The sequence below is a fragment of the Piliocolobus tephrosceles genome, chromosome 9 (assembly GCF_002776525.5).
Source record: "Piliocolobus tephrosceles isolate RC106 chromosome 9, ASM277652v3, whole genome shotgun sequence".
Lineage (NCBI taxonomy): Eukaryota > Metazoa > Chordata > Mammalia > Primates > Cercopithecidae > Piliocolobus > Piliocolobus tephrosceles.
Window position 1 is genome coordinate 86168773 of NC_045442.1, and position 20976 is coordinate 86189748.

Below are 20976 nucleotides of genomic sequence, written 5' to 3' on the forward strand. Positions count from 1 at the left end.
ACAAAACAAAAAAATTAGCCAGGTGTAGTGGTGCATGCCTGTGGTCTCACCTACTTGGGAGGCTGAAGTGGGAGGACTGCTTGAGCCCGGGAGGGCTAGGCTGCAGCGAGTCATGATGGCGCCACCACACTCCAGCCTGGGTGACAGTGAGACTCTATCCCCCACCCCTGCCACCAAAAAATATTAATCAGATAAAAATTAAATGACAAAATTACATAGAAATTAGAGTAACTGTTTATAACGATTAAATACAAAATTATTTTATTCTGTTAAGAAGCAAGCATTTGTAAGGTCAAAAATAAGACAGCGGTAGTATGCTGCCCCGAGCCCTCTCTGGAAGGTCAGCCCAGGCTTCTCCCTTTTCTAGAAAGAAGGATACCTTAAGCGCTGGAGACCAGGGCAGAGCCTTGAATCAGGGGACCTTTCCTTTTATGAGTAGGAATTGAACTCCTTTGGTAAAGAAACAAAGATCAGATAAGGATAGGAGCCTCAAAAGAGTTGCCAAGTTCCCACTCCATAGAGAAAGGCACTAGGAGTTCTCAAGAGCTATATACTGGCAGATATATATGCGTTTGTTTTCCCTCACCCAGAGCAAGAGTACTTGAGAAGACTGATCAGAGAGCTGCAAGGGTAAAAGAAAGCCAGTTTGAACTCTGGCCATACCCCGGCCTGATATTTTGCAATGACAGAGCAATTTATTTTTACTAATAAACAACTCAGAAGGGGGAAAGGAAAAAGGAAGCACTGAGACCTCAGGAGAGTAAGCAGAAGATACCAATGAACAACCCTATCTTGGAATGAGTTTTGATGGGAAGGGAAGAAGACAGGGAACATAAAGGTAATTTGGGAGTCCTGAAGGTCGCAAAGGGGTGTGTTGAGAAGCAAGATGAAAATATTGGTACCTAGAGTTAAAAACCAGAGACCAATCAGGAAATGGTAATGATAAAGATGTAGGAAAGAAGGAAACAAAATGGAAAAGAGACCAAACAAAACTGGTATAAGAGTCTACAGGCTTAAAATGAGGCCCAGGAAACAAACGGTATCCAGGGGAATAGTCTGGCACAAATGTGCACACGCACACTTAAGTAAGATCTTTGGCTTCAATATCAGTTTTAGTAGGCCCAAGCAGATAGACAGTTACGTGCTGCATAGTGATGTTGCAGTCAACAATGAAGCACAAACACGATGATGGTCCCATAAGATTATAATACCATATTTTCATAGTACCTGTCCTATGTTTAAGAAACAAATACCTACCATTGCATCACAACTGCCTACAGTATTCTGTACAGTAACATACTCAACTGGTTTGCAGTCTAGGAGCAATAGGCCATACCATCTAGCCTAGGTGAGTAGCAAGCTATACCACTTAGGTTGTGTAAGTACTCTGTGACATGTGCACAGTGACTACTTCTCAGAATGTATCTCCATCTTTAAGTGATGCATGATTTTACTTAAAAGATTTCTTTCATTAACATGTAAATACATTATTCTATTTGCTAGAATAATTTAATAATTATTGTTCCTAAAGAGTTGCTCATTTATATGAAATCAATCTACTATAGTTCTTTAACTTAATACACAGTGGATATTGATACTGATTTTCTGAGGTTTTTAGTATTCTGTGATTTCTTATGACTTTTTTTTTTTTTTTTAGACGGAGTCTTGCTCTAATGCCCAGGTTGGGTGCAGTGGTGTGATCCCAGCTCACTGCAACCTCCACCTCCCAGGTTCATGTGATTCTCCTGCCTCAGCCTCCCAAGTAGCTGGGATTAGACTTTATCTCTAAAATAATTATAACATTAATACATTGTTTTTGCTATTCTAAAATGCAAAATAAAATGAAAGAAGTATGCAGATCTTAGTTTCCTGATGTATAAAATCCAAGACTGGGATATGTATTTAATTGTTATTCTGATTCTATATGTTGGGAAACTTAAGGGAAACCCCACTACAAATAATACACTTGGAACATTCTTGAAAAGTAAAGTGACACATATTTTATGAAAAGATTATAGGTGCTCAGATGCTGAACTTCTTAGAAATATCAGCAGAAAATATTGACTGGTTTTGTTATCAAGTTTTGGTTTATTAACAGTCCTATTCCAAATATGGTGGTGAATAATAACAAAAACATTAATAAATAGATCCATTTTTAAAAAAGGTAAATAGGGATGATTTCTATCTCTCCACCTTGTTCAACTTCAGATTCAGAAAGCTCCACAAAACATACTCATTACTTAATCCTACCTAAAATCCTACCTAACATGGCAAATACAACTTTTCACAGGTGGTTTCTTTCTTCTCTTGCAGCGCTATCTGCCACTTTTACAAGATGAAGTCAGAAATCTTTCTAATCCTAAGATAATTCTCCTTTAGAATGACACCCAGCTGATCTCTCACAGGATTAAACATTGCTTCACAGTATCAGTCAGATAAAAGGAGACTGGTTCCCTCCTTTAAAAAACAACTCTACTTGCAGGTCATGATGTGGGTCCAATAAGACCGGTGGAGCCTGGATGGAGCAGACCTTTTCCAGAGGCCTGGAAAGCACTTTGTAGGATTGGCTTTTCAATTATTAACTGGTGAGTAATGCTTAAAAGTAGCAAACAGGTCCCCAGAGGTCAGAGATCCATACTGAATTCTGACGGTGAAAACTGGTCTTACTGCTTTTTCACTTAGAAAAATGTGGGTTTTTTTTTCTTTTCCTCCTTTCTCTCTGGCATGCACACACACACACACACACACACATAAAGTAGAATTGTGCAAGTCATCTCTAAAGTGATTTCACACAGACTTCTGCTCTAAAACAAAGTTTGCAAAACATGAGATACAAAATATTAAACATTGTCTCCAAGTTGTGCTGTCAGTTTATGTGAGATTACTGCTGCTCATAACCAAAATTCTTAAGTCAATTTTAATAGGTAAATGTAGTTAATAAGGGACAAATGCTTTAATTTAGAAGTTGTTTGGATTAGTTTCTAATTAAGTTGCCAATGACATTTAACAAAATCATTTACTGCTTTTTCCTTCTTCAGTGAAAGTATTAAAAAACTGGCCGGGCGCGGTGGCTCAAGCCTGTAATCCCAGCACTTTGGGAGGCCGAGACGGGCGGATCACGAGGTCAGGAGATCGAGACCATCCTGGCTAACACGGTGAAACCCCGTCTCTACTAAAAATACAAAAAAAATTAGCCGGGCGAGGTGGTGGGCGCCTGTGGTCCCAGCCACTCGGGAGGCTGAGGCAGGAGAATGGCGTGAACCCAGGAGGCAGAAGTTGCGGTGAGCTGAGATCCGGCCACTGCACTCTAGCCTGGGCGACAGAGCAAGACTCCGTCTCAAAAAAAAAAAAAAAAAAACTAATTATTTGCTAAAAGAACACATTTTTTGGAATATATCAGTGAATAAAAGAACACACATTTATCAGATGCCTTCCCATGTGCCAGGCTCTGAACTAGGTGCTTTCTCAAAGTTAGTCCACGTGTTGATAGGCTCTATTACACTCGAGGTATTTCCTTGTCTCACAGGAATTTGAAAAATAGCAGGGAACCCTCAAATTTCCTTGAAAAAGTGTATCAAACAGAAAAGCATATTGAGAAAAGCATTTAACAGGTAGCTTGCTCACAGCAGAAGTTTATGATCACAAAAGAAGAGTGATTCAGGCATAAGCAGGTAGGAGACTATTCCAAAAGCAGAAATATTCTCAATGATTTAAGTCTGAACCATAAAAAGTCTAGAAGGTCAGATCTAGTTATAGTAGCCTCCATGTGGAGCACTTACATTTTTAAGAAATGATTTGGCTGGGCGCAATGCCTCATGCCTATAATCCCAACACTTTGGGAGGCCAAAGCGCACAGATTATCTGAGGTTGGGAGTTTGAGATGAGCCTGACCAACGTGGAGAAACCCTGTCTCTATTAAAAATACAAAAATAGCTGGGTGTGGTAGTGCATGCTTGTAATCCCAGCTACTCGGGAGGCTGAGGCAGGAGAATTGATTGAACTCGGGAGGTGGAGGTTGCAGTGAGCCGAGATCGCGCCATTGCACTCCAGCCTGGGCAACAATAGCGAAATTCCATCTCAAAAAAAAAAAAAAGATCTGAAGTCAGGGGAGCCTGGATTTGAGCTCTGGTTTGGTCACTGACTAGCTTTGCGAACTGGCCTGCGACAAATTACTGAACTTCCTAAGAAGTGAGCTCACTGTCTCTAAATTAGAGACAAGAAAAATGGTTATGCCTCCCTGAGTGGTTAGGACTAAATCAGACACTGCATTTAAAGTGCTAAGTAGAATGCCTCATACAGAGTAAGCAATCATTTACTATTGTTATCTGTATAATTTGAAAAAAAAATTCCACCTGCATTTGACTGAAAAGAATCTTTTATGAATTATAAACTAGACTTTATTGACATGAATAAGCGACATGAATAATTGCAGGTTGAAAATGAATGTACACCTGTATCACTATATGTTAAAAATGAACCCCTCTGCTTCATATGGCTTCATCTGTCCCAAACTTGATTTGACCCTCAACTTACTAGGCTTTATTGAGCACTCGAAGAGTATTTAGGAAATGTATAACATTTTGTGACATATTGAGTGATTTAAGATAATGTACATGTAACTTCTAAAATGTTTACCTCGAAAACCTAAATTAACATTGTCTAAGATGTTATTTAGGCCAGGCGTGGTGGCTAATGCCTGTAATCCCAGCACTTTGGGAGGCCGAGATGGGGGGATCACCTGAGGTCAGGAGTTGGAGAAAAAACTGGCCAACGTGATGAAATTCCATCTCCATTAAAAATACAAAAATTAGCCTGGTGTGGTGGTGCGTGCCTCTGGTCCCAGCTACTTGGGAGGCTGAGGCAGGAGAATCACTTGTACCCGGGAGGCAGAGGTTGCAGTGAGCTGAGATCGCGCCATTGCACTCCAGCCAGGGCAACGAGAGTGAAACTCCGTCTCAAAAAAAAAAAAAAAATTATTTAATTATCAATCAAGTCATTTAACAAAATATCTCTGAGACACTTCCATAAGGCAGTGTGACTGACTGCTGCCAACTCCCAATGAAATAAAACTCTTGTTGCCAGATTACTTAAAGACTCATTCTTAGTATAAAATGCCCCTCATGAGGACTCTATATTCTATAAATAAATGTTCTTCCATGCTGCCAATATTTACAACTAACTTAACCTATTCACATATATCTTTTACATTTCTGGTGTCTCTGAGGATGGTCAAACTGAAGGTTGGTGATACACAAGTAAGCGCAGAGAGAATCAACTGGACCTGGCAATTTTAAAAAAGACTTATGCCTAAAGTTATCTTCTTAAAAGATCATAATTGAGGATAACTTCTAAAAGTGAATGATCTAGTTCTCACAGAAAAGTATATGTGGGAGTATAGACTTCATTCATAAAATAGGGAATCTTTCACTTTGTATTAATGTATTAATCATGGCTACACACATTTTGGTTCTACTTTCCTTTTCATATATTTCTCTCCAACAACCTACTGCTTATATAAATGTCCTCTTGACCATGTGACAAATTTACATATACATGTTTAGGTAAGTAAAACGTCATGAAAATTTAAAGATAAAACTGATTCTACTCGATATGCTCTATCATAAAAACTTCATGGCATTGGGGACAACTGCTTTAAGGCAAGAGTTTGGAACAGTGAAAATAGGCTTACATTTAAAATGTATCTAATTACTAGTAAAAGACACTTTTCAGGCAGGGCATTGTGGCTCATGCCTATAATCCCAGCACTTTGGGAGGCTGAGGGGGGAGGAGATTGCTTAGGCCCGGAGTTTGAAATTGACCTGCGCAATATGGTGAAACCTGGTGTATCTAAAAAAGAAAAATTAGCCAGGTGTGGTGGTGCACACCAGTACTCCTGGCTACTCAGGAGGCTGACATGGGAGGATCACCTGAGCCCAGAGAGGTTGAAAGTCTGCAGTGAGCTGTGATCGCGCATGCCACTGCACTCCAGCCTAGGCAAAAAAGACCCCGCTTCAGGAAAAAAAAAAAAAAAAAAGATAATCTTCAGTACAGGCAAATCTCTGACTTTCAGAATCAGGTAGAAGAGAACTTTAGAACTGTTGATACACCAAAGGCCAGACATTCTGGATAGCTTTTCTGAGGGATTACTTTTTATTTTTATTTTTAAATAAATGATGTGTGTTATGTAAGTTCAACTTTAAAAAACAGTGCATTATTCTTCAAACATTTTATAAAATTTGAGAACTCTAAACATTACAATAATTTAAAAAATTATACATACGAGAACATGTTCAACAATAAATTAGATTCTCCCAAACAGATCAGGATATAAGATACTTAATTACGTTCAAAATATCTACTAAGTTTTAAGTGTAGTAAAAGTCTGTCTAGATTACCGTTATTATTCTCAGAAGTCTGTGAAGGAACTGGCACACCATGTATAACCATGTAAAACCACAAGCCTCATTATCCTAATAATCTCATAACCAAATCCTACTCATGGGAGTGAAACATTGATTTTCAGAATTGGGTCAGTCTTCTTGGCTGTGTGAATAATTTGTGGAACTAAAGAAAATCTCTAGGCTGGGCGCAGTGGCTCACACCTGTAATCCCAACACTCTGGGAGGCCGTGGCGGGCAGGATTGCCTGAAATCAGGAGTTCGAGACCAGACTGGCTAACACGGTGAAACCCCATCTCTACTAAAAATACAAAAATTAGCTGGGCGTGGTGGTGGGCACCTGTAATCTTAGTTCTTGGGAGGCTGAGGCAGGAGAATCGCTTGAACCTGGGAGGCAGAGGTTGCAGTGAGCCAAGATCACGCCATTGCACTCCAGCCTCAGCCACAAAAGTGAAACTCCATCTCAAAAAGAAAAAAAAAGAAAATCTCTGCTGAGTGAATAATTTGAGGAACTAAAGAAAATCTCTGCTGTTTTGGGAAAGCCCAAAACCCAGAGAACAGAATCAGCTCTGTATTGTGTAAAAGAGTTTATTTATTATGGTCGCCAATATTGAAAATTTGAACAACAGGTATGGCTCATTTTTATATTTCTGTAATACAATAAAAAAGAAAAAAAATGAATATAGTAGGCAGCACTAAGTATTACAGAAAATAATAGATTCCATCATAAATCTTACCTAAAATAGAACATTTGACCTGGCTTTTTCAGTTTTTCTGTTTTAACCCTGATAGCATACTTTGTAGAGAAAATGTCATTAAGCAGGTCTGAGAAAAAATTTTCAGAGCTCATTCGTTTCTAGATGGTGTTACAATGATAGTGTTCCATAGCAGCTAAGGTACTTGATGAGATAAATGCATGTGTAGGGTTTAAAACTAAGCAACAGCCTATCTGGCAACCTTAGCTGCTAATCAAACAATTACAAAATGGAAAGTACATCTTGTACAAGCTGACAGAGCCATTAAATCAGGAGAGCTGTGGGCAGACATACTGACACTGCAAGAATTACCAGAAAGCATTAATTTCAGCATTAATAAAATGGCAGTAAATAGATGACAGCTGCCAGATGAACTAAGAAATAAGGTTACTGGCCTTGTTCAGCTCGCGTCTGATTTTCTCAGGCACAAACTGATCGAGGTAGCGTCTGAAGTGAAGAGCATCGATGGCAACGATTTCAGTGCAGCGCCGCTGCCAGTCGTCCCTGGGACAGGATGGAAAGGGGAGAAAAGATAAGGAACAGGTAGTCACTTGCTCAAATAAAATCCTCTCAGGGGTCAGGTTGCCAAGACTTTAGCTGTGTTAAAATATTCAAAACAATCAAACCAGTGTCTGCAGGTCTGAGCAAAAGGAAAGGAAAGGAAACACCCTTTATTTTTAGATTGAGGCATATACAGTGTGCACTGTCAGGCATTAAAGAGTAAAATGAAAAATTACCCAGAGACAACACAATGACATAGTGTAAACAGGTAAATAATTTATAGTAAGTCTCAAAGGTTAAAGAATTTGGGGGCAAACAAAAGGAATCTAGTTCTTTGTATTCCTCTAATACTAAGGACATGGCATTTGCATCTTGACAAAAGCTCATTCCTCCTTTGAGAGATCTGCTTTAAATCATTGGGGTTGTAACATCACTATGTACCTTCCAGGAAATAATCCTAAGAAGTGTTACAAAAATGTGAAATAATTCAGTACAGCATTCTACCTACTGTGCTCAATTGCTGACTGTGAGAAACTATTTTTAAAATAACAAAGACATCAAAGCAGACAATACCATGTTGCCCGTGGAAACAGAAAGGAATGGTTGAGATGATAATTTGGAAACATATAAAATCCTAAATATTTAATCTCTTTATAAACTTGCATATATTGCTGTGCCAAGCAACTTTTCAAACTGAAAACCAAAACAGAAATCTTCATGCTGGTTTGTAAATAATTGTCAGGAATAAACATCTACGTAGATGTTATTTTAAACAAAATAAAGAGAAAGAAAGCAGAAGATGGACTTGAGACATTACGAGGAATACATTTGTGGCACGTGGGCAAGAGCTGATTCTTTCTGCCACAATGGCTTTCTCATCAAATAACAAACAAAATAAAACAAAACAAAAAACCCCACAAGCTTTCAGGTAGCATTTCTGCAAAATTTTATCTCTGGTAAACTAGAAGCAAGACTGTCAAAGTAGAACACTATATTTCAAGAAGAAATAGGAGACACGAGCAGCAAAGCACACTGCAGGTTCTGCCATCAACTGGTTTGTGGCATTAGGTCAACTGTCACAACACAGCTTTCCTCTACCTAATTTCATAGAAAAATTAAATATAACCTAGTAAGTTGGCCAAAGGCTTTAAGCTCTAATTAGAACCTATTCTACTCAGATTTAAACATGGAATTTAACCTCCACAGCTTCTGACTGTAGCTCAGAGGTAAAGAACTATAGAGAATTCTGCCCCTCTTTGTCTTTGCTTTAGACTTTTGGTTTTATCTTCACTGTTCTTCCCTTTGGTACAGGAAGGTGGTAATAGTGTTTTAAATGACAATGAACCTTAATGCTGATTTCTTTTCTTTTTTCTTTTTAAGTTCACTTGCTGAAATACAAGCAGAGGGAATGAGAGTGTGTGAGGGTCAAGCCCAAATTCCTTTGTTTTTAGTCATGGAATACTGAAGACAGAAACAGACTTACCTTTCACTCCCATCTTCGTGGCTCCGGGACCAACGATATGTCTCAGCATAGCCTGTGTATTCACTGTACTGCTCAGTACCTGAAACAAACAATCTGTCACTATTAACTTCACACTTAATGGCAAAAACATTCCACCTACCACAACATGGCAAGAATCACTTCTGTTTAGCACTGTACTGAAGGTCTCTCCAGCCAGTGCAATAAAGCAAGAAAAGAAACAAAACGGCATAAAGAACGTAAAAAAATAAGTCAAACTGTCCCTATTTGTAGATATCATGATTGTTTACATAGCAAATTCTAAGGAATCACTAACTAAAGAGAGAGGCCAGGTGCAGTGGCTCACGCCTGTAATCCCAGAAGCGGGTGGATTACCTAAGGTCAGAAGTTTGAGACCAGCCTGGCCAACATGGTGAAACTCCACCTCTACTAAAAATGTAAAAATTAGCCAGGCGTGGAGGTGTGCGCCTTTAATCCCAGCTACTGGGGGGCTGAGGCAGGAGAACTGCTTGAACCTGGGAGGTGGAGGTTGCAGTGAGCTGAGATCGTGCCACTGCACTCCAGCATGGAAGACAGTGAGACTCAGTTTCAAAAGAAGAAAAAAGAAAAGAAAAGAAAGAAAGAGGGGAAATTAAAATAAAGAAAAAGCATGTAAGTAAACTTAGTGAGATCAAGGGTATGTTTGTATACTAGCAACAAACAATGGGAAAATAAACATTTTTTAAAAATCCATTACCCATAATGTCAAAAACCATAAAATATCTAGGAATAAATGTAACAACAAAGAAGACACTACTGGCCGGGCGCAGTGGCTCACGCCTGTAATCCTAGCACTTTGGGAGGCCGAGGTTGGTGGATCACCTGAGGTCAGAAGTTCAAGACCAGCCTGGCCGACATGGTGAAGCTCCGTCTCTACTAAAAATACAAAAATTAGCTGGGCGTTGTGGTGTGTGCCTGTAATCTCAGCTACTCAGGAGGCTGAGGAAGGAGAATTGCTTGAACTCGGGAAGCAGATGTTGCAGTGAGTGGAGACTGTGTCACTTCACTCCAGCCTGGGCCACAGAGCAAGACTCCATCTCAAAAAAAAAAAAAAAAAAAAAAGACACTATGAAAAAAAGAAAACTTAAATGGGACATATACTCTCTTGAGATAGAAGACTCAATATTGTTACAATGTTAATTTTTGATATAAAGATTCATATCAATCTTAACACAAGTAGACATTAAAAAATAATAATTAAGAAGGTGACTTAAAAATTTACAAAGAAATGCAAAGAACCTAGAATGAACAACAATAACAACAGCAACAAAAAACAAGAAAACTGGAACACTCAATGCCCTAAGTTGAACACTTACTTAGTCTTGGCCTTCAGAAAGACCAAGAGTTGAATGGAATTAAGCAGAATCCATAAAATCACACTTGTATCATCAACTGATTTTCAACAAAGGTACTAAAATAATCCATCAGAAAAAAAACAGCTTTTCTAACAAATATTGCTGGAATAAGTAGATATTCATAGAAAAACCCATAAACTTTAACTGTGACCACACACTACAAATAAAAATTATTTTTAGATGGACCACAGACATAAACATAAAACACAAAACTGTAAGACTTTCAGAAGAAAATATAGGAGAATAGCTTTACGACATTGGGTAGGTACAATTTCTAAGACAGGATAAAGAAAGCAGTGACCATAACATTTATAAAACAAGCCAGCCAACTGCCTGGGAAGTGAGGAGCGCCTCTGTCCGGCCGCTGTCCCACCTGGGAAGTGAAGAGCGCCTCTGCCAGGCCACTGCCCTGTCCAGGAAGTGAGGAGCGCCTCTGACCAGTTGGCCACAGTCCACAAAGTGAGGAGCGCCTCTGCTCAGCTGCCAACTGTCTGAGAAGTGAGGAGCGCCTCTGCCCGACCACAGCCCCATCTGGGAAGTGAGGAGCGCCTCTGCCTGGCCGCCACCCTGTCCAGGAAGTGAGGAGCGCCTCTGCCCGGCTGCCTGCCTGACTGGGAAGTGAGGAGCGCCTCTGTCTGGCCACCCACTGTCTGGAAAGTGAGAAGCGCCTCTGCCCAGCTGCCCACTGACTAGGAAGTGAGGAGCGCCTCTGCCTGGCTGCCCCACTGTCTGGGAAGTAAGGACTCTGCCCGGCCGCCGCCCCGTCTCGGAAGTGAGGAGCGCCTCTGCCCGGCCACTGTGCAACCTTCCAAGTGCGAAGTGACAGCCTTGCGTGTGATCTTTTCTGTCTTTCCCAAGTTTGCATTTTCAACATTAAAGTTTACTTTTTAGTTAAAAGTTTTTTAAAAATTTACAAAACAAAAACTAGAATAAGCAAAATTAAATACTTCTGGTGGTCAAAACCTTCAGGGCTGAGTGCAGTGGCTCATGCCTGTAATTCCAGCACTTTAGGAAGCTGAGGCGGGTGGATCACTTGAAGTCAGGAGTTTCAGACCAGCCTAGACAACAGGGTAAAACCTTGTCTCTACTAAATATACAAAAACTAGCCAGGCATGGTGGCATGCACCTGTAATCCCAGCTACTCAGGAGGCTAAGGCAGGAGAATTGCTTGAACCTGGGAAGTGGAGGTTGCACTAAGCTGAGATCATGCCATTGCCCTCCGGCCTGGGTGACAGAGCAAGACTCCATCTCAAAAAAACAAAACAAAAACAAAAAACAAACAAACAATGAAGAAATACCTCAGGAAAATGCTTAGACAAGACTGGAGAAAAAATATTTCCAAATCAAATATCTGACAAAGGACTTGTGTTCAGAATACGTGATGAACTCCTACATGTCTATATAAAAACACAACCCAATTTAGAAAAATGGACAGAAGACTTGAATATAAACTTCACACAGGAAGATATACAACTGGCTAACAACCACATGAAATACTGCTCAACATTATTAGTCATCAGAGAAATGCAAATAAAAAAAATCACAGTGAGAACCCACCATACACTCAAAAGAGAGGCTAAAATAAAAAAGAATAAAAAAAGAATGACAACACTAAATGTTGACGAGGATGTAGAACAAGTGGAAATCTCATTATATATTGCTCGTAGAACATAAATTGGTGTAACAATTTTGGAAAAGAGTTTGGCAATCCCTTATAAAATTAAATATACACATATTCTTTGACCTAGAACTTCCATCCCTAGATATCTACTAAACAAATATTGAAAATATATGCTCAAAAAAACTGCAAATAATAATACTACTAGACAAATACTGAAAATGTGTGCTCACAAAAACTGCAAAGAATAATGTTCATAGCAGGTTTATTTATAATAGATTTGTATCAGTCATTGTTCAACCAGAGAAATGGAACCAGTAGGACATATATATGAAGAGATTTATTGTCAAAAATTGGCCTACACAATTGAGGAGCTGACTAGTCAGGTCCAAAGGGTGCACTGGAACTCTCAGGCATGGGTGAAGCGGCAGTGCACAGAATGAATCTCCTCTTCAGAGAAGCCTCAGCTCTGCTCTTAAGGCCTTCCACTGGACTGAATCAGGCCCAGGCAGATTATACTTATTTAATGCAAATCATATTGAATGTAGCCAAACACAGTGGCTCACGCCTGTAATCCCAGCACTTTCGGAGGCAGACGTGGGCAGATCACTTGAGGTCAGTAGTTCGAGACCAGCCTAGCCAACGTGGTGAAACCCAGTCCCTATTAAAATTACAAAAATTAGCTGAACATGGTGGCAGGCACCTGTAATCCCAGCTACTTGGGAGGCAGAGGCAGGGGCATCACAGTGGTTGTAGTGAGCCAAGGTCACACCACTGTACTCCAGCCTGGGCGACAGAGTTGAGACTTTGTCTCAAAGGAAAAAAAAATGCTTACTGAATGTAATTAGATTAACTCCTTTACTTGTAGGCTTTGATCACATCTATAGAATACTTTCATAGCAATACCCAAATTAGTGTTTGATAGAACAACTGGGGGCTGTAGCCTAGCTAAGTTGACATTACAAAAAAAAAGACTATCACAAAACTAAAGTGGAAACATCCAACTATTGATAAAAAATTAATAAAACATTTGCCATGATCACACAAAGGAATACTCCTTAGTATTAAAAGGGATAGAACCACTGATATATTAAAAAACATAGATAAATCTCACATTATGCTAGGCAAAAGAAGCAAGATACAGAAGTGTGTATGATATATATTTACATGACATTCAAAAAAAAAAGAAAAAAGTAATTTATAATGAAAAGAATAAAAATTGGCCGGGCGTGGTGGCTCAAGCCTGTAATCCCAGCACTTTGGGAGGCCGAGACGGGTGGATCACAAGGTCAGGAGATCGAGACCATCCTGGCTAACACTGTGAAACCCCGTCTCTACTAAAAAATACAAAAAAACTAGCCGGGCGACGTGGCGGGCGCCTGTAGTCCCAGCTACTCAGGAGGCTGAGGCAGGAGAATGGCGTAAACCCGGGAGGCGGAGCTTGCAGTGAGCTGAGGTCCGGCCACTGCACTCCAGCCTGGGCGACAGAGCGAGACTCTGTCTCAAAAAAAAAAAAAAAAAAAAAAAAAAAAGAATAAAAATTATGCTTGTTTCTGGGGTTGGGGACTGACCAGAAAAGGGCTCAAGGGAAGTTTTTGAGGTGACAGACATTTTTTTTTAAATGTCTTGATAGGGGTGTGGGATATAAAAGCATTTATCTATTTGCCAAAACTCATCATATTATCCATTTAACACTGTATACTTCAATGTGTGTAAATTTTACTTCAAAAATAAAAGAACTGTAAACAAATATTGAATTCCATTTAACAGGTTTACTTTCTGCAGTAGCATGGTTTACAAGTTCTGAAACCACCTTTTGTATATATTAGGCTTAAACAAAAGAAAAAAATTGAAGATATTGGGAGCCACATTCTTCATAGTTGGGGAAGAGAGTTCCAATTATGGAAAGGGGGAAAGACTACAATACAGGCTGTGATGCTGGTTAAGAATGGGAGGTATCGATATAAATTCACAGTTGTATATGTGTGTGTGTGTGTGTGTGTTGTAACATATGTTCTAGTTCAAATCTTGGCTTCCAAAAACTAACAAAAATCCAGGACCACCTGCAGAAATGGTTGATTCCAGAGCTGGTGCAGGGAATATACAAGATAAGCCTACAACATCTTTTTGTGCTAAAAAGATGGAGATGCTCAAAGAAGAAAGTGCATTAAAGAATGACGGGTACATGTCAAAGGCACACAATAGTTTGAAGGCATTCCCACTGATTGAATATGGGACAATTTAGCATCAGATAATAAGCAATAGATCATAATCCACTGAATACAATAAGAATGCAAGTGTCTATACTTCCATATATATTAATAAATATTAATAAATAAGTATACTAAATAGAACACAGTATCACTTCAGTGGGATTCCTACCAAAATGAATAACCTGAACCTAATTTTGCAGTGGGCAAACACAAGAAGGACAATCTACAAAATAACTAGCCTATCCACTTTAGAAATATCAAGGTGAATGAACACAGGGAAAGGCTGAGAAATAGTTCCAGTTTAAAGAATACCAAGGTATGAGCCTGGACTAATTGAAGACTGGAAAGAAAGCTACAAAGGTCATAATTGGAATAACAAAATTATATTATAATGTAGATTAACAGTACTGTATCAAATTAAATTTCCTGATTTTGATAACTAACTGTGCTGTGCTGATGTAAGACAATGTCCTAGTTCATAGGAAATATACAACAAAGTATTTAGGGGTAAAAGGGCACAGTATCTCCAATATATTCTTAAACAATTCAAGAAAAGAAAATAGACAAAATGATGAAGTAGATGGGACAAAAATGTAAACTGTTGAATCTCAGTAAAAAGTATATGGAAATTCCATGTATTATTCTTTCAACTTTTCTGTGAATCTGAGTAAAGAGTATATGAAAATTCCACGTATTATTCTTGCAACTTTTCTGTAAGTCTGAAATTTCATATGTATACACATAAAAACACATAATATAAAGCTGGGCAGGGTAGCTCACACCTGTAATCCCAGTGCTTTGGGAGACCGAGGCAGGAGGATCACAAGGTCAAGAGATTGAGACCACTGTGGCCAACATGGTGAAACCTCATCTTTACTAACAAAAATTAGCTGAGCGCGGTGGCACGCACCTGTAGTCCCAGCTACTCAGGAGGCTGAGGCAAGAGAATTACTTGAAGCCGGAAGGTGGAGGTTGCAGTAAGCCGAGATGGCGCCACTGCACTCCAGCCTGGTGACAGAGTGAGACTCTGTCTCAAAACAAACAAAAAAACACACAATAAAAAACCACATAATATAAATAAAGCTATGAAAACACTCTATTTTCATATATGATTAAAAATTTCCAGAATCAAAAGCTCAAAGATTTAAACTCAATACTAGAATTTCCAGTCTATTATTTAGTACACTGCTTCTAAAAATAATTTATATTTTAATTATTACACATTTATCTAGAATTCTGGGCAAGATATTCATGCTAAAAATCAAGAAAATAACTAAAAAATTTATGTTATTTCTTTTATGAAGCGTTCCTTGACACCATAAGTAGGGTTGACTGTTCCTCCTCCATGCTCCCCAGGTACTTTGCACATAACATTAGTAGAGCACTTAACATATTGAATTGTAATCTGAAAATCAATTGTATTTCCACATAGTAGTAATGAATAAAAACAGAAATTAAAAAAAATTTACAACAGCAACAAAATTATGAAATGCTTATGGATAAATCTGACAAAATGGGGAAGAATTATACAATGAAGACTATAAAATACTAGTGAGAAAAACTGACATGAATAAACAGAGACATATATCCTAGACATGTGTCAAAGACAAAACATTGTTAAGATGTCAATTCTCCCCAAATAGATCTATAGATTCAAAGCATTCTCAAAATTCCAGCAGCTGTTTTGGTAAACATTGAAATACTGATTCTAAAACTCGGCAAAACAACTCTGAAGGAGAAAAAATTTGAAGGACCCATATTACCTGATTTTAAGACTTATTATAAAGCTATAGCAACCAAAACAGGAAGAACAAAAACAACACATTAATAAGCTTACTTCAAAACTTAAAACTTCTGTGTTTCAAAAGTCACTGTGAAGAGAATGAAAAGACATGCCACAAATATCTGATAAAGGATTTATATCCAAAATATATAAAGCTTTCAAAACTCAAAATAAAAAACAATGAAAACTTAGACAAAAGATAGCTTCATGGGTGTAGTCATATGTCCAAACTTATGCAATTGTATACTTTAAACAAATAGTTTATTTTATGTCAATTATACCTCAATAAATCTGTCTTAAGAAATGGAATCTGACTTCCTCACTAGACTCTCAGCTCCTTAAGGGCAGGGATTATAATTATAGGCAGGGTGTGTTGGCTCACGCCTGTAAGCTCAGCATTTTGAGAGACTAAGGCAGAAGGACTGCCTGAGCCCAGGAGTTTTCAGACCAGCCTGGGCAACAGAGTGAGACCTCATCTCCACTGAAAATTAAAAAAAAAATTAGCTGGGTGCAGTGGTGTGAGCCTGCAGTTTGTGCTACTCAGGAGTCTGAGGTGGGAGGATCCCCTGAGCTCAGGAGTTTGAGGTAACAGTGAGCTATGATTGTGCCACTATAACCCAGCCTGGGTGACAAAGCAAGATCCTGTGTCTCAAAAAAGGAAAAAACAAATAAAATTTTAATCTACATTAGCATCTTGTAATGCAAGAATATAAAAGCAGTTGAGTAAGAACTTGCTGAATAAACATAATAATTAATGAGTCAAAGAAATTTAACTGATATTAAAATAATGAGTCCAGAAATAATCTGAAGGCACTACATAATTGATGCATACTAAAAATTCACATCTACAATAAATGCATGGTATGGTAACAAGAGCACTGCACTGAGATTAGGAAACATGAGAAACTTGAAGTGAATCTTTACTAGCTAGGTGACCTTAGATAATCAAACTTCACTGGACATCATTTCATCATTTGAAATTCAGGGTTCTTAATAATTCTTATTTTGTTTACATCATAGAATTCCTTGGGAAACTAAATGAGACAAGTAAAAAATTCATTCAAACCCACAAAGCCATCAATATTGGTGTCATCAGACTTAAATTTTTTAAGGGGGTAGAGAAACCACAGATATGTGATTCTATTTACACGGGGGTGAAAAGCAACCTGGTCTACTTGCGTGATAGGAACCAAGACAGCAAGGACTACCCCTTCTTTTCTGTTTTCTGCCTAGCAGTAGACAAGCTTTGTTTTTCCTGTTCATAAAAAGACAAACTGCCTATTCTGATCTGTTAACTCGGAAAACAAATACTTGTTCTGTCTTTTTAAAAGAAAGTGGTTGAAAAATATGAAATATCAATTATCATATTTCTACTTCAGGTTAATATAGTTTCGGTGTTCTTTTCTAAGAGGAACAAGGTTAGATTTACTTCCTTCCCTCCTTTATGAGAAATTAAAAAATACACATACGAACACTTTTGTGCCAAACAAGTTAAATCCTGGGTTTTCTAAGCAGACACCTTTTAACATGCCAACTGTCTCCTTTGAAAAAAGTGAATGCCTTTAACTTGTTTAAAATGTAAATTAATGAACTATGGTGAAAATATAAAGGTAAACTGGTAACAGCTACTGAGACAGAAGACTGAATGACCTTTGTGATAGCTCTCACTAGAGACGGGCCTTTAAGACTTCATAGTCAAAGACCTTCACTTAAGGAAAAACCTAGAAGGAATCCATTAAAATCTTAAGAGTGCATGACCTCTTTATGATTTTTTAGATTTAGTAGTAAGAAACATGGTTATTTTCCCTGATTAGGAATAAGAGTTTGTAATGAACATGGGACAAAAATATTTGGAGATTTAAAAAAATTCTACTTACCAATGGGTTGTTGAAAGCAGGTTTGTATAAATACCATTTTACCCAAATTTTATTAGCATCACTCAAACAGTAGTGATTATGCAGTAGATAGAAAACTCTTGCTTTTAATTCTAATGATTATTAAAAACTTAGAAAAGACAAGCATAAAAATGTTTAATTTCCAAACATTTTTGGAAAACTCCAACTGAATTTGGACCTTTCCCAATGAGCTGGTGTCTTGACAGGCACCTCAAGTACTGTAACTCTAGAAGATGTCACCACTACTATAAGCGATGGTGTCTACTTGTTATCATTTCTATCAGCTCTGCTGACACTCAGAAAAGATGTGAAGATTTGTGATGTCTGGGATAATCTGATTCACTAACGGCAGGTTTCATGTTAAATATACGAATACTCTGCCCAGTAGGTTTCATGCCTAGGCATCTGGTTTATGTGCTCATCAAATAGAAGCAGAAAAACAACTCTCAGAAAACTTAACACCCTTTAGTATTGAAACTATTTTCTGGATGTTGTATAGAAACAAATAAGAGGGAAAAAAAAGAAGAAGAAATGGGAAGATTGGAATTTTAACTCTTTCCCTCTATCTATACTTACTGAAAGGTTAACTCATGGCTGCCGCAGGGAGGATCACAACAAACAGAGGGATAACACTGTCTGTATAAAAGTATTTGCCTGTTTGCATGACCTGTTTCATAGTCATTTAAAAGACTGATACCAACCAGATATCCCATAATGATGATAAATTTAATTTATTTCCAATTTCTCAAACTCTTCTACAGATACAGGCAGCACAGTCACAGCCATTAGCTCACTGAGCTGGATGCATCACTGAAGAAATGGAATTGATCAGGCAGATAGATTGCAGTGCATGGCTAAGAGTCTCCTAAGGAGGGAGATGGCAGAAGTCCAGACATCAAATAGATGATGAAATGGCCATTTCCATTAAGGTAACATCACATCACAGATATTAATTAGGAGGCACTATAATAAAGTTAAGTGGATGTGGGAGAAAATGCTGAGTTAAAAGTCACCCCGTATGTCCTTAGCCTGAGGTAATTACAGATCTGAAGGTGAGTCATGGATCTGCAATTTTCCATTCATTTTACAATAGCTGCAGGAACATTTAGAAATTATGTAAAAGGAGATTAGAACCCGTTTTTAGACTGGGGACAAATTAACTTTAAAAAAAGAAAATATTCTAATGTTTTCCTCTTAACATTCCTGTTTTATTCCCAAGGAAAATGACATCTTTTATTTACATTAACAACATTAATGGAGGATGACAAAGTACTGACTACTTTCTTTTTTTTTCTTTTTTTTTGAGATGGAGTCTTACTCTGTCACCCAGGCTGGAGTGCAGTGGCACAATTTCGGCTCTCTGCAACCTCTGCCTCCCATGTTCAAACCATTCTCCTGCCTCAGCCTCCCAAGTAGCTGGGATTACAGGCTCATGCCACCATGCCTGGCTAATTTTTTGTATTTTTAGTAGAGATGGGGTTTCACCGTGTTAGCCAGGATGGTCTCAATCTCCTGACCTCGTGATCCCCCCAAGCCTTGGCCTCCCAAAGTGCTGGGATTACAGGTCTCGGCCACCTTGCCCGGCCCAGTTCTTACTACTTTCTAGAGAAATTAAGCAAATGAAACAAGTTAGCTTTAAGTTTAAATGCATTCTATCAAGTTTTTTATTTCAAGAATGTAAATTCATCTTAAAAACTGATGGGATATTTTGTTCTAGTCTTCAGTCCAAATCTACCTTAACAGCTAAAAAAAAAAAAAAAATTTTTTTTTTTTTTTGAGACGGAGTCTTGTTCTGTTGCCCAGGCTGGAGCACAGTGGTGCGATCCACTGCAAGCTCCACCTTCCGGGTTCACGCCATTCTCCTGCCTCAGCCTCCGGAGTAGCTGGGACTACAGGCGCCCGCCACAAGGCCTGGCTAATTTTTTGTATTTTTAGTAGAGACAGGGTTTCACTGTGTTAGCCAGGATGGTCTCGATCTCCTGACCTCATGATCCGCCCGCCTCGGCCTCCCAAAGTCTGGGATTACAGGCGTGAGCCACTGCACCCAGCTGGAATAGCAATCTTTTAAAGTATTATTTGATGTACGTAAATGATGAAGACAGTCACATTCCAAACCTGCAGAGCTTCCCTACAATAGTGTGAGACCAATAGCCAAAGTGTTGGTTGCCCAACAATAGATTTATGCCAGTTTTTTTGTTCTGTAATTCCTTGCAATCTCATCTCCCTTAGTACCTTGCCCAACTGTAACTTCCCACGTGTATCCATGATAACTAACAAATGCAGATAGATGGCCAAAATGTGAGTTGAGGAAGTGTTGAGTATAAAAGGAGTTTATCTTTCCATTTCAGTATAATTTGGATCATAATCTCAGAATTCTGGATGCAGTACTCCAAGTCACTAACTTCAAATGGCTGACTGAGGCTCTATCCAGGAAAAAAATTCCTTTGCGGAGGTTCCAATCTTAATTTCCTACATAAAGTCAGACAATTTACAATTTTTTTTTTGCTTTATTTCACCAAAACAGCAGAATCACGGGGATAAAAATTTACAAAGGATGTCTAAATGGTGTAGATTAACTCATTGAAAGCTCCTTTATCAACATGTGCTTACAAAAGATAAAAAGACATCAGTCAAAAATGGTGCAGTAAAAATCTCTGAAAACTCTCTCCTCCATGAAAGCAATGGGAACACTGTGATGAGCACTGTGAGAATCAACTGAAAAGTAGCCAAAGGCTTACAGCAATCCAGGGAGTGTTTATTCAAGAAAAACCAGCTGAATCTTGGTAAAAACAGTAAACTTCGCAGTGTTTTATTTGCCTTATTCCCATCCCACTCTCCCAAGCTCCATCTCAGCCTTAAAAACTAACATTCCTGAATCACAGTGAAAATCAGCAGCCATCAGAGGGGGCAAAAGGAAGCAGAAGCTCCTTCAAAGCCCA

General features: G+C 38.6%; 1 protein-coding gene across 4 annotated transcripts in view; it reads right to left on the reverse strand.

Annotated features, from left to right (window-relative positions):
* Positions 1–20976, reverse strand: part of PARG (poly(ADP-ribose) glycohydrolase) — a 134024-nt gene that overhangs the window by 16504 nt on the left and 96544 nt on the right. For all 4 annotated transcript variants that reach the window (XM_023230123.1, XM_023230121.1, XM_023230122.1 and 1 more), the window contains 2 exons: positions 9138–9216; positions 7549–7657 (listed from right to left, as the gene is read on the reverse strand). In XM_023230123.1, the coding sequence (XP_023085891.1) occupies positions 7549–7657; positions 9138–9216 (188 nt within the window). The remainder of the gene's footprint in view (positions 1–7548; positions 7658–9137; positions 9217–20976) is intronic.